Source organism: Paramormyrops kingsleyae, chromosome 5, assembly GCF_048594095.1.
Source record: "Paramormyrops kingsleyae isolate MSU_618 chromosome 5, PKINGS_0.4, whole genome shotgun sequence".
Classification (NCBI taxonomy): domain Eukaryota; kingdom Metazoa; phylum Chordata; class Actinopteri; order Osteoglossiformes; family Mormyridae; genus Paramormyrops; species Paramormyrops kingsleyae.
The window spans coordinates 36,171,702-36,186,138 of NC_132801.1; the positions used below are offsets into that span (position 1 = coordinate 36,171,702).

At 38.8% G+C, this 14,437-nt stretch overlaps 1 protein-coding gene across 1 annotated transcript; it reads left to right on the top strand.

Moving 5' to 3' along the window:
* The first annotated feature begins 1,682 nt into the window (after nucleotides 1-1,682).
* Nucleotides 1,683-14,380, top strand: kat8 (K(lysine) acetyltransferase 8). The gene is made up of 11 exons (XM_023802096.2): nucleotides 1,683-2,310; nucleotides 2,793-2,867; nucleotides 2,949-3,127; nucleotides 3,298-3,351; nucleotides 4,112-4,276; nucleotides 4,630-4,719; nucleotides 9,619-9,759; nucleotides 10,072-10,165; nucleotides 13,527-13,677; nucleotides 13,830-13,984; nucleotides 14,163-14,380. The coding sequence occupies exons 1-11, from the start codon at nucleotides 1,938-1,940 to the stop codon at nucleotides 14,225-14,227; spliced, it is 1,542 nt and encodes a 513-aa protein (XP_023657864.1). The 5' UTR covers nucleotides 1,683-1,937; the 3' UTR covers nucleotides 14,228-14,380.
* The last annotated feature ends 57 nt before the right edge of the window (nucleotides 14,381-14,437 follow it).

Below are 14,437 nucleotides of genomic sequence, written 5' to 3' on the forward strand. Positions count from 1 at the left end.
TGCAGTCTTACTTGAGGTTTCCAGTACAATAAGGCACTAATTGAAATGTATTCTGAAGCCTGCAATGCCGAGGCCCACAGAACCTGAAACTTCATAGCCCTAGGATAACATAAAGTCAGGGATCGTGTTTACAGTAATTTTCAAGTCTATGTCTGCAGGGTCACTGGTTGCAGTATACTCAAGAACTTGAAGATTTCAAACCAAGATGCTTGTGGAACCTGTTCAGGTCTCTCACATAAGATTATATTGTTAGTGGCCAAAAGATAGATGGAAAAACTCACCTCACTACAATTACCAAGAAGCATGGCTGAGGATCTTCTATGAATGTGTCTTCTGTTGTGTGTCATGTTTGACATGAGGTCATTAACTAGCAAAAGTTTCAGTCTGTTGGAGCAAAAATGAGTCAAATATTTTAGAAAATTAACAGAAATGCCAAGTTGGTTTAAAATAAAAGTACAAGAGGATGAAGAGTGGAAAAAATGTAATTGGGTTATTCCTGTGGATCTTATCGGCAAACAGTGGTACTATGATCAGATGTGTATGCAAATGAGGCTGTATACTACAAGTTTAAAAACAGTACATCTAAGATGGAAAACTAATCTTAGCTTCAATGGGTAAGACACCATGTTAACACTAATATAATACAGGAAATCAGTGTCTCGTTCTAGTATTAAACCAGGGAAAGGAGCACATCTGTCTTTTTATGAAATAATAAGCATATCCCTTCTAGTACTGTAGATTAAAACTATAGGTATTGGGAAATATACTACTACTACTACTACTACTACTACTAATAATAATAATAATAATAATAATAATAACAACAACAATAATAATGCAGTGAAGATGAATTGCCTACAGTAACAAAGTCAATGTATTACTTAGAATTATGTCGTAATTGTAAAATATTTATCTGTAAAAAAAGCTGGGAGAAGTAAATACAAATTTGAAGCCAGTTATGCATATAAAATTTAAACTAGACAGTTTACTCTTACTAATATAACCAATAATAAACTAATATAAAATGATAATTGGACTGACATCCCATCCAGGATGTCTGCTACCTTCTGGGATAGACTCTGGGCTCTCTACAACCCAGTACTGGATAAGCAGTATAGAATATAGATGAATGGAAGTATTAGACAATAATCTTAAAATACATCTTATATTAAATTAATGTTATGATTAAGCAACATAAAATTTGAAAATAAAAAGCAAACAGCTTTTTAAAATTAAAAATTAACATTGTATGTGTTGTTAGTATAGTATACATTCTTATTTTTCATGCTAGGATGCATTTTTCCAAACAAAGAGAAGTTAGCTTCAATGTAGTTACACAGTTTAGTCATTCATCAGGTCAACTGCAAAAGATGTGGCCCTCTCATTAGAGGTCAGAGATATTGTTGATAATTGTATTAGCTTTTTTGTTAGTTAATTTTTAGGTTCTAAAAATGCATGCATCTGAGGCGTAAAATGTAATTGTTGAGGCCCCACCATTAGTATTATTATTGTTATATAAACAATAATAATACCAATGGTCGTATTAATAATACTACAATAATAATACTAATGGTGGGGCCTCAACGATTACATTTTACGCCTATTACACTTTATTTAAAACATAATCAACGCGACCAAGACAAAGGGTTAAAAGGTGTATGATTAGAATATTAAAGCGAGTCCCCTAGCGGCGGTTCCATGTGTAAAGTGCATGCCTATTGTTATGTGCACTGGCGCATTTTATCTCCTGCTGAAGCTATAGATATTGGGAAAAGTTATCACTGAAACAGAAAGTTTAAGCAGGCATCGTCATTTTTCATGACGTTTTTGATATTTTTTCTTTGAGATAAAGGTTTACTACCCGGTCAGACACTGGGCCGCCACATATATAGCAGGCGAGCATTTGTGCTGCGCACAGTTTAAAGAAAACGTTCAAGATGGCCGCCATCGCTGTGTCCATGTCATCTGACTGCAGGACGGCCTACGGCGGCAGCGGCGCAAACGGGAGTGGCGGCAGCAGCGCTAACAACAGCTGCGGTCCCGAAGACCAAATGGACATCGAGACGAAGCTGACGAGGCCATCTTCCAGCGACCGCTCGGATTTTGAGTCCGGGACTCGGGCGCCGTGCTCGTCTAACGGTAGTGGTGGGGAGGACGACGAGGCAGAGGCTGTGGACCGGGAGCGGGGAGCCATGGTCTTGAACAAACAGCGCGCCCTGGAGGGGAGCGGCCTGGTCGGCGGCAGGGAGCAGGAAGTCTCCGTGGAGATCGGCGAAACGTATTTGTGTCAGCGGGCTGATAAAACTTGGCGTGAGTCTTCCCTTATTAAATAAAATATTAAATAGTATATTTACGTGTGGTGTTTAGTTAACCATTTCTTGTAATTGCGCTCTCTGCGATTTGGGAATGGACGCACAGATGCCTGCTTGGATGTGTTTACACTTTTTTGCTAGATAGACGAATATCAGTTGCGGCGTGTGCGTTTTCCTGGTAAATCCAGTTAAAGTCCGTGAGCCTGACATTTATTTGTGAGAGCACAGGGCGTTAAGTGATCGGTAGTTTCGACAGAAAGGCTTGGAAATACTCTGGCGAACTCTGAAAGGCAGAGCTCCCACGCGCAAAGTCCCATGTTTACAGAGATAGCATGTCAGCTAAACCTGTCACGTCTGATTCTTCGGTTCATGAACCTGTATCGCTGATCGTTGGTCAGATTAGTGTTAATCGGTTTCTTTTGTCGTCTTAGTTTATGACTGATTCCAGAAACGAACATAGTGTGTCTTTCCTTGACTCAGATTCGGCCGAAGTTATCCAGTCCAGGCTAAATGAGCAGGAGGGACGAGAGGAGTTCTATGTCCATTACGTGGGCTGTAAGTATCCCTTCTAAATACCTTAGTTATCGTAATGTGCGCTTCCCCGCCTAACCACAAACATTGACACTTTTATGTTAGTTAACAGAAGGTTGGATGAGTGGGTGGGCAAGTCGCGCCTAGCCCTGACCAAAACCGTGAAAGATGCCGTGAGAAAAAGTGTGGAGGGGTGCAGCGGTGCGGAACTGGGGGAGCAGCCGGAACGGAAGATCACCCGAAACCAGAAACGCAAGCATGATGAGATCAATCACGTCCAAAAGGTCCTTATAATATTTACCTATTTTCCTTCATTTATGCAAGGGGATGCTGATTTGTTTTTATTCCTAGATGTGATGCAATACTTTGTGTTGTGGCTGTGAGCTAGATTTGATTTGATGCACCATTTGAGTTTGGTTCTCATTGAGATTTATTGCATCGGTTTGTCCTTCAGACATACGCTGAGATGGATCCAACAACAGCTGCCCTTGAGAAAGAGCATGAGGCGGTAAGTAGGTGTGACCAGTAGATGTGATTGAAATATCACATTTTATATCTCTAAGAGTACAAACAGGATAAAAACAAACACGCTACATAAGTTACTCTTTAGAGTACACTGCATAAGGACTGTGTACTCTAATTTTTTCTGGAACCTCCCTAGGCCAGCTACAGAACAAGAGCTGCTGCTTCACATAACAGATTTCCCTTGGCTAACTTTTTATCTACTGCATTAAATCTGTACATTTTCCCTCGTTTCCCCCTTAATTTAATTTTGTAGTGGTTCTTCTTGAGTTTTTTTTCTTGTGAGCTTGATTGGAGTTTTGATTTAGCACTGGAAAATACTGCTCAATTTATATATCTAGCTAGTTAACTTGAGTCACTGAAGAAATGGAGATTGTTCACTAGGAATTGTGGGATTTGGTGTTGGATGTATGGACTGCACGCAGACGGAGACATCGCTTTTAATTACAGAATAGACTGCAAGGTACCAAGCACAATAGTAATGCTCCATCAGTTCTCCTCACACATAAACTAGCACCTAAAACCTCGCTTTGCACAAAGAAGCAGCTCTGTCTCACATGCAAAACGGTATCACACAGGTGCTACTGGGGTAAATTCATTTATCGCACAATTTTTTTTTTTTGTAGCACGTGCAAGACTGTACAACGCTGTTAAAACCATATTGTGCTGAGGTCATCCGGCTATGACTGATATGTCTGTGCTTTATAAGGCGTCTGGTTCTGTCATGTCGCCATGTGTCTCCTTAGATCACCAAAGTCAAGTATGTGGATAAGATACAGATCGGCAATTTTGAGATTGACGCTTGGTACTTCTCCCCATTCCCTGAGGACTATGGCAAGCAGCCCAAGCTGTGGATATGCGAATACTGTCTCAAATACATGAAATACGAAAAGACCTTCAGATACCACCTGGTTTGTTCCACACTGTAGATTATAGTCTGAACTGTGTCTTTCTCTGTCATATCTGAGTCCCACCACCCTTATTATATACATTGTATCTGTCTTCCTGCATTCTGATCCTGCGTTGCTTGTCTGTGTTCTTGTAATTTCACTATTGGATGGTATTTGATATTGCTGCTGCTTCCCTCTCTGGAATTAAGTCTGTCCTATCCTGTCTGTCTACTGCTAGATCTAAGGTGAATGCAGGGCGTTATGTAAAAATGTATTTAAAATCTTGCACTAACATGATGGGTAGAATTAAGCAATTTTTAGCATCCTGAATACAAAGTTGTCACTTGCTGTTCATTTCCCCCACCTTTCATCAGTCTCAGTGTCAGTGGAGACAGCCCCCAGGGAAGGAGATCTACAGAAAAAGCAATATATCTGTTTATGAGGTTGATGGCCGGGACCACAAGGTAAGCTGTTACCTTACATGAAACATAAATATACAGTGGTACCTCAGTTCTCTAACTCATTAGAACTCGAATTTCTTAACCAGTTCGAAAACAAAATTACCTAGAGCTCGATCTGAATCTCAGAAGTCAAACCGTGAACGCCGACCTAAGAACTTGTACGCGCAGGGAAATGAGTCATGCGGTATGTCTCTCAGCGGAAACAAAGGGTAATGCTTCAGTCTCAGCCTCGCATTAGCTGTGATAGTATCGTGCATGTTTACACTAGCTGAATACATATATTTAGACAGTAAAAATACATTTAGACAATGATAGACAGTAACAGTAATTATTATTATTATATAATACATTACATTTAAAAATCGATTTCTTATTCATTATTTTAATATTAATAATAAACCATTAATATGTTTAATTATAATAATATTGTTGTGCCGAGCACAAACGGAACGGAGACAAAGGTGCAGACGTCAGGGTATCGGGGAATCAGGTTTAATTACAGGTAAGGCAGGCAAAACGCCGACGGACAATACAATGACCGGACTGGGGAAACAAACTGAAACGCGGACAAAATACAGAGGACTAATGACAACAACCAGACACAGCTGATCACACAGGTTAACGAGGGGCGTGGCACATGAAAGGAGCAGACGATCGGGGCAGGACACATTGTTTAGATACATTTATTTTCTTACTTTACAAATTACTGTTTTGATAAATGTGCTTAGATGTGTTTAGTACAGTATATGCTCCTCTTGTTTTATCCAGTTCATTTTGTGTTTAAATCAGGGTTCCTGCGGGCTCTTAAAAAGCCTTAAAAAGTATAAAATTCAGAAAGTTAAATTTAAGGCCTTAAAACGTCTTAAAAATGCCCAGATTTTCATCCTAGGTCTTTAATTTAATTTACCCAAGTCTTAAAATTCTTACCTTTTTGGGAAATTAATTCCCAAAAAGCGTTGTCCGCAGAAAATAAAATAGTAAAACGCTGTAAAACTAATCCGTTGGTTGTGTTTTGGCTGATGGCTCTGGATCTGGAAGTTACGTTCCAGACCCATCAGCGAAAGGTGAAAATCCGCGATATAGAAAGACCGTATACATAAACTTTTTTTTTATAGTTTAAGCCTTAAAATACCACTCCCACATGTGAACCTTGTAAACACATATGATATGTGGATGTTGGGCTAAGGATATGAGTGACATAAAATATGAGAATTTCTGGTATCATTTGAATGTTTCTAGTAATGCATCGTGTTGGTCTTAAATTTTGCTCATAATGGTCTTAAAAGGTCTTAAATTTAACTTACTGAAACCTGCAAGAACACTGTTAAATGCTTAAAAAACATATTTTGGTGTAATTTTTTGGGGCCGGGAACCAATTAATTGGTTTTCCATTATTTCTTATGGGGAAAATTTGATCACAACTCGAACTTTTTAGGATTCGATCTGGAGTTCTGAACGGATTAAATTCGAGTTCTGAGGTACCACTGTATCAGGTATTTCCCAGTGAATCATTGCTATGGATTCTTTTGATTTGTGTAAAGGCACATCTTTTTTTGATGCTGTTTTGAGGACTTCTAAATTACCACTATTATCAGCATCGCAACCAATGTTGCATGGTCAACCCGCATCTTGCATTGTTTTTGATAGTGTGGTTTTGAACATCACGGTTTAAAAATATAAAAAAATGCTTTAAAACTAACAAAGTTATACAAATATGAAATTGGTGTGCAAAGTGCGTAAGTGTGATTGAACGTGTTGTGTCTGCATGCTGTCTGTTCAAACATCCACTGGCCAGCATCCTAACTCTGTTGTCTAGCGCTGGTTGGTGGCGAATCATCTTTCACATGATGTTCATCAGTATCATAGCAGTCTTTTTTTATATAAAAATGTTTCAAGCGTCTTCAATGTTTCTGCATTTCCACTTGTCTTCACTTCCTGTAATCTGTTAAATAGAGGTTTAGTTATAGGTTGTTGCATTACTAAAGGATTCAGTAGTGGCTGAAGGGGAGGGGTGGATTTTGCTGTTTAGTATACCATAATGTGTATTAATAGGTTTATATTGTTTAGGGGGGGGAGAAAAAACTTCTACAGTACATGCACAGTGCTGTACTACTAACGTACAACTACTATACTGATTTTACCTAGAATTTATGTTGTGTAAGTACAGATCATAATGTCCCCATAACGTGATAAATATCCATTTTTTTCCCCTTATGGGGACCGGTTTCCTGGTCCCCATAAGGGAAAAACTCTATTTTATAAAAATCAGTGACTGCTATGAAAAAACTAAAAATGCAAAAACTCTTGTATTTTGTTAGGTTACTTATGGTTAGGGCAGGGTAGGGGTTAAGGTTGTCATAGTTAGCGTTAGCATTTTTCCCATTGAAATGAATGAGCGGTCCCCATAAGGATATGTATACCCTGTGTGTGTGTGTGTGTGTGTGTGTGTATAAAACCAATAAAGTTGAAACAAAAAATAGAAAAATTAAAAGAAAAACTTTCAAATCACACAGGAACACAAATACAGAAAACTCTAGATTTATAACATTCAGTGGAGGGTGCTGCTTGAGCATGTAGCGACAAGCTGTTTCACAATCTCGACCCTACCATAGAGAAACTGTGGTCCCCTTTTTGCCACAAGTGTCATTTTGGGACAAAAAGCTTGTCAGAAGACCTTAATGCTTGACTTGGACAATATGGGAGAATAAGCTCACTCAATCTAGGGCTAGCCCATTCAACACTTTAAACATAAACCATAAAATTAAATCAACGCTAAACTTCACTGTCAGCCAGTGCAATGAAGCTGTACTGAAGTAAGATGCAGGAGCATAAGAGCCAATGAATAAGGTTGCCATAGAGACCCTGCACTTGTGAGCGCCAAAACAGTGATCACTGCGTATATGGTGTCCTATTGCTAAAACAACATTAACTTGATTATGTTTGAAGTATACAACCAAGAGGCAGATGATTTACGCCATCTACTGTTGTATTTGTTATTTGTATATTGACATTTAGTCCACTAATAGAAAATGAGTTTTTTTTTTTTTTGATGTAATTATTCAGCCCAATGGGGTAGTTTTTCCAATTTTTCTTATTACCATTTTCTTTTTTGCCTATAATGAATGTCATTCTTTGTATAAATCTATACATTGTATAAGGCAAAGTCCTTGATTAATTACATTTGAGTTTTTCCAGTGGAATTTGATGATTTGGGGACCATTTTGTGGGGTCCAACAAAGATCTGTGAATGCCATCAAAAAACTTAAAAAATCTTGTATTTTGTTTGGTTAAGGTTAGGGCTAGGTTGGGGATAAAGTTGTCATGTTGGGATTACAGTTTTCCCTATAGAAATGAATGGAGAGTCCCCACAAAGATATACTTACAAACCTGTGTGTGTGTGTGTTAGTTATACTAAATTTGTTTTGGTGATGCATTGTTTACTTTTCAAGTGTTCTCAAACAATACCACTGGAGGGTGAAACGTGACAGTATGTGTGTTTGTCAACATGTATTTTGATGAATGATGAGTAATTTATCTTTGCCGTATATAGTTTGGATTCCAATCAGGAATTGGCTAATAATGAAGTTTTTGTTGTAACAGTAACAAACAGTATTAACAATATATTACAAATATTTGATTAAACAATAATTACTTCTCAAGTTGTATGGAGAATTTAGGTCTTTATTAAAAATTTCATTTTACATTAAGGGTATCATTTATTTATCTTCTAGGGGTCTTTGAGAGGACAAATGTATTGAGTAGGTGTCCATTATTCTTACATACAATTACATGTTAATTTAACTTATTCATTCATTCATTCTAGTTTTTTTATACTTACCTAATCAGTTTGCATTGTCTTCTAACCCAGAAGCCCAGGTGAGGTAACCTGGCGGATGACTCGTATTGATAAGCAAAGATACCATTCACCATGCAGCTGTTACATGGCAGGTTTTCATGCCACAGAGGGTGATTAGAAGCCTAAGGATCCATAATATAACATTTCAATTCATACATTCTAGATTTGATACCAGCCTGATCATGCTGTATGTGGTCTCTCTAGGTTAATTAAGACCTGAAGGGTGCATTGGGGAAATGTGAAGAAGAGAAAGCATGTACAAAATATGCATTCTGCCAACACAAACATTGCTAGGCAGCTACATGTATTTAGACACACAGAGTGCTTTTCCACTTCACCAAGTACTTTCTTGGAAAACAGAAAGTACGGTACTGCAAGGTGTTGGTTTCCATTTGCATAAAAACTGGTACCGGCATTGAATGACATCACAACACAAGGCAGGGTATTTTGTACTGATTTTGAAAAATGTTGTTAGCATACTATAGGGCTGGACTATGTGCTTTATCAATACCAATTGTTACATCGCTAGTCAGCTAAATTAAGATCAGGCTTTTTCTTGCCTTCATTTAGGTACAAACATTATAGCACAGGGAGTTGTGTATAAGGGTCGGCCAGGAAACAAAATGTGTGAATGATGTATTAATTATTTGGATAATAATTGGAGAATTCGGAAAATAAGCAGTCTTCCCAATAAAAGGTTAGGGGAAGAAGCTGGGTTACTAGAAAAATTGATGGGAGGCAGTTTGATTAGAAAAGCTCGATTAAGAGATGTTGCTATTGCTTCTGAATGAAATTATAATACATAATTGTGCTAAAATGTACAAAAAATGTGTACTGTTATGCTTAGTTATATGAATACTAATAATGGGAATGTTTTAATTTTAGCCACAGTTTCATTGTTTTGCACAATATATATGTTTCTGTGCACTTTATGTACCTTGTCGCTTAATTCAAAAGAACTTTCCTCTGGGATCAATAAAGTATATATCTTAGTTTAATTTTTAATCATTACTTGCATTTGTATCTTTTTTTTTCTTTTGCTGCAGATATACTGTCAGAATTTGTGTCTACTGGCAAAACTCTTCCTGGATCACAAGACCTTGTATTTTGATGTGGAGCCTTTTGTGTTCTATATTTTGACTGAAGTTGACAGGAACGGAGCCCATATTGTGGGCTATTTTTCCAAGGTAGTATACGCATCATATTACATACTTTCTCTATAGACGGATTCAGTAAACATGCTCTGAGCTGTTTAAGTATTAAGGCTAAACTACAGTTTGTTTATATTTATATTTTTATATATATATATATATATATATATATATATATTTTTATAATTAATAATAATATAAAACTATATAATTCTGCCCCCTTGAGTGGTCCTGAAACAGTATGTCACTCATTAAGTGGTTGTTCCCCTTGAGTGTTGTCAAAATGTAATCCTCTCCTTTGAATTGTTAATACTCACTGGTGTCAGTTTTTGTGATTTCAATCACTAGGAGAAGGAATCTCCAGATGGAAACAATGTGGCTTGTATCCTCACACTACCACCTTACCAACGCCGAGGATATGGAAAATTTTTAATTGCTTTCAGTAAGTACATTCAGTTTTGAATATTTTGTTACATGAAGCAGAGGTTTATTTTTCACAGTTGATTACAATGTTCTCTTGCTTTTGCTCAGTATTCTTACTTTTTGTCACTGGGATGTGAGCATGGGATGAAATATAGACCACAGTCCAGTGATTGATGCTGAGTTCTGTCAAATTCATATATGGCTTTTGTATTGTGTTTTTCAAGACCACACTTTGACCACAAAATGTCAATTGTCTGCACAATCACATTTTGTAGCTAAATGTGGGACACAGAACTTGAATATTAAGAAGCAGTTGATGGCTTACAAATACTCTGTGCATCTGTCTGTCCATACATCTTATTGCTTATCCTGCACAGGTTAGCAGGAATAAATACATTGTTCAAAAAATTAAAGGAACACTTTTTAATCAGAGTATAAAGAGGTAAGGAACTTGCTCTGAGTACAGTCCTTTGCCGCACCCACCACACGACAAACCTCCTCAGGGATGAGAACCTGAGTGCAGCCAGTTATACTGACATAGATAGACTTCATCCACCAATAGCGTTCGCTGTCAGAAATGTTCAAATAGCTACTTAAAGCTTTGATACAAAATGCTACAACTACATTAGTAATACTCATCATAAGTGGTTGCATGACGAGGTGTAGAAATTATGTATTGTCTATGAAAACTCCTAACACGATAATGTTACTGTACCGTATGGAGATGCCAAAGCTAAAGTCTGCCTCAGCATCCCAGTAACGTGTGTCGCTGCATTCTGTAACTGTATTTGTTTTATATTGATGGGGAAACAGGCAAGGGGGCATTGAGAATCGGTGAAGTTATACTTATAGATAAACCATACTTCATCCGCCAATAGCGTTCGCTAGGGATGTTGCAGCCTTTAGTACTAACCGATACCGATACAAATCCGATACAATAATCAGCACAAATCATGAATACTTTTACCCATTTCATTGTGTGGAATGTATGAACGGCTAGATCAAACTGAGAACAAAAGTCAGCAACAGTAAGTATGGAAAAAAAACGACCAATTTATTAACTATTGGTTGCATAAATGTGAACCTTTTACATAAGAATATATAAAAAAGAATTAAAGAATAAATATTAAGACCCTGAAAAATACCTTAAGTAAATAAACAAAAATATATTTTTAAAAGTGCAAAATACTAATTAAAGGTCACTTCAGTTATTTATTTTTTTACCGTCAGCAAATGGTAGGAACAGCTGAGAGCAGGAACATAAGAAAAAAAAAGTTGTTAATTGACCAACTGCTAAAGGTTGAGTGTCCAAAGTTTCAATTTCACACACGCTGCCCGAAAGAATGAGATCGTTGCATTTACTATCCACAAAAAATAGTGCAAACAAAATAAATATAACTCTAATACAGGGCAGAAAACAAATACCTAACTAAAAGGATGACTACACTTCCTACTCCTCCAACTCAACTTTCTGCAGTCCGAGCATGATGTGGAGATAGCCTTTTTGCTATCTCTTGGGAATTTGTCACGCTTTGCGAGGGTTTCAGGCAGCGTTGGTTGCTTGAAGTTGCCAGAGGATTGTTTCTTTAACTCAGTGGTCTTGCGAAAGTCCTCATGCAGAGTTTTGTGATGCTGCTTCAAATGCGCGATGAGGTTGGACGCATTAAACTTTCCCGGTTCTGTTCCACCACGGGAAACTTGTGCATGACAAGTGTTGCACTGAGCCACACTGTCTTTTTCGGACTTTAATGAAAAATACTGCCACACGGCCGACCGGTCTTTTTCTTTGCTACTTCGCTAGCAAGCAGTGTTGTGATCACATGAGCTTTGCATGCTGGATCTGGACGCTGCTGTATAGAATAGCTGTAACGGCGTTTAGAGCGGAACGGACTGCTTATATCGGAGATTTTTAACGCAGTCCGATATAATCCGATAGTTTTTTTGGGCTGATATCGGACCTATTTACGATATCAATATCGGATCGGGACATCCCTAGCGTTCGTCAGAAATGGCATGACTCCGCCCCCAAACTGTCAAAACCCCACCCCCGGCAGAACGCGAGCGCAGAAATTTCCCTCAAGCGCAGAGAGCACCCGAAGTTAATGCCCTTTGCGTGCAAACCCACCATAACATTGGGAGGAGAAAAATGAATTAGAGAAGGTGATATTATGATGAACGCACACGCAGCTCTTCGTCCTGTGCTCGCGAGTTTCACTTTTGCGCTCGTGAGTGGCATGTTTACATGTGTGACCTTTGACTTTGATGTGACTCCATACTAAAGCCCTACAAAATGGCCTCCAGCAGGCCACTCGTGTGAATGTCTCTGACCAAACAATCAGAAATGGACTTTGTGAGGGTGGCCTGAGGGTCTGATATCCTCTAGTGGGCCCTGTGCTCACTTCCCTGGAACCATGGAGCTCGACTGGAATTTGCCCTACAATACCAGAATTGGCAGGTCCGCCACTGGCGTCCTGTGCTTGACACAGATGAGAGCAGGTTCACCCTGAGCACATGTGACAGACGTGAAAGGGTCTGGAGAAGCCGTTGAGATCGTTATGCTGCCTGTAATATTATTCAACATGACCGGTTTGGTGGTGGGTCAGTGATGGTCAGGGGAGGCATATCCATGGAGGGACGCACAGACCTCTACAGGCTTGACAGCGGCACCTTGACTGCCATTAGGTATCAGGATGAAATCCTTGGACCCATTGTCAGACCCTATGCTGGTGCAGTGGGTCCTGGGTTCCTCCTGGTGCACGACAATGCCTGGCCTTATGTGGCATGAGTATGCAGGCAGTTCCTGGAGGATGAAGGAATTGATACCATTGACTGGCTCCCACGCTCTCCTGACTTAAATCCAATAGAACAGAGGACATTATGTTTCGGTCCAGCACACAACACCAGGTTGCACCTTAGACTGTCCAGGAGCTCAGTGATGCCCTGGTCCAGATTTGGGAAGAGATCTCCCCAGGACACCATCCGTCGTCTCATTAGGAGCATGCCCCGATGTTGTCAGGCATGCATACAAGCATGTGGGGGCCATACAAACTATTTGGTACTATATGGACTAGCCTGCCACATAGTTTTTTCACTTTGATTTTCAGGGTGTCTTTGAATTCAGCCCTCTTCAGTTGATAATTTTCATTTCTATCAAACGATGTGGCATCCTTTCGTTCCTAACACATTACCCAGTCCATATCAGTATAGATTTTTTTCTCATTGAGATCTGATGTGTTTTCAAAGTGTTCTTTTAATTTTTTGAGCAGTGTATAACTACCACTTGCTTAATTACCAAAATTGTGTGTGTCTGTGTGCACCAAAAACTTTTCTCCTTGCTGTACTGTAGATAATATTCTTCCCACAATTCTCTTTTCCTCTAGGTTATGAACTTTCTAAGCTGGAAAACACAGTTGGCTCTCCAGAAAAGCCCCTTTCAGACCTTGGGAAGTTGAGTTATCGCAGTTACTGGTCTTGGGTGCTGTTGGAGATCCTCAGAGATTTCCGGGGGACATTGTCCATCAAGGACCTCAGGTATGCACGTATGAGGGTAACATCACTGTCTGTATCTTAATCTGTTAATTGTGGTTTTGCATTTTATCAATTATTCGCCTTCCTTCGCATTATCAAGTGAAAGTGATGGCCTCTGTTGTCTTTGCTTCTTGCTTCATTCTGCATTCCTTTAGTCAGATGACCAGCATTACGCAGAGTGACATCATCAGTACGCTACAGTCACTAAACATGGTGAAATATTGGAAGGGGCAGCATGTCATATGTGTGACACCGAAACTGGTTGAGGAACACCTCAAGAGTGCCCAGTACAAGAAGCCACCAATTACAGGTAAAAAGCTTGACAAATATCAGTGCCTGTCTTCATATAATTATCAACATTTATACATTGGCATTCGTTTTTGTATGCTGGGTTTGTGCTTTAAGGGGGTTCAAGATGTTTTTGACTTCTGCTGGGTTTTTCCAGTTGCATTCAAAGTGTCTCTGTTAAACTTTTGTTTTTTCTCCAGTCGACACAGTTTGTCTAAAATGGGCTCCACCGAAACACAAGCAGCCAAAGTTCTCTAAGAAATAGGACAAGTGCAGGAGAAAGTGGACTAAAGAAATTGAACATGTGTTTATAACATGTAAATGTTACCTGATTTCCATTTATTGTTATATTGTTGGCTTCCATTTGTTGTAAAATGTTTTCCGTAGCTTGAATTTTTTTTTTTTAATAAATAAGAATAGCGATATTCAAAAATTGTCTCCCCGACTTTTTTTTCATGATTGTCTGCTTGAGATC

Bases quoted from the DNA above. Each gene is read 5' to 3' on its own strand.
- kat8 (XM_023802096.2), top strand. From the start codon at position 1,938: ATGGCCGCCATCGCTGTGTCCATGTCATCTGACTGCAGGACGGCCTAC. The intron at 2,311-2,792 runs GTGAGTCTTCCC...TCCTTGACTCAG, and splicing joins GCGGGCTGATAAAACTTGGC to ATTCGGCCGAAGTTATCCAG. The intron at 10,166-13,526 runs GTAAGTACATTC...CTTTTCCTCTAG, and splicing joins AAAATTTTTAATTGCTTTCA to GTTATGAACTTTCTAAGCTG.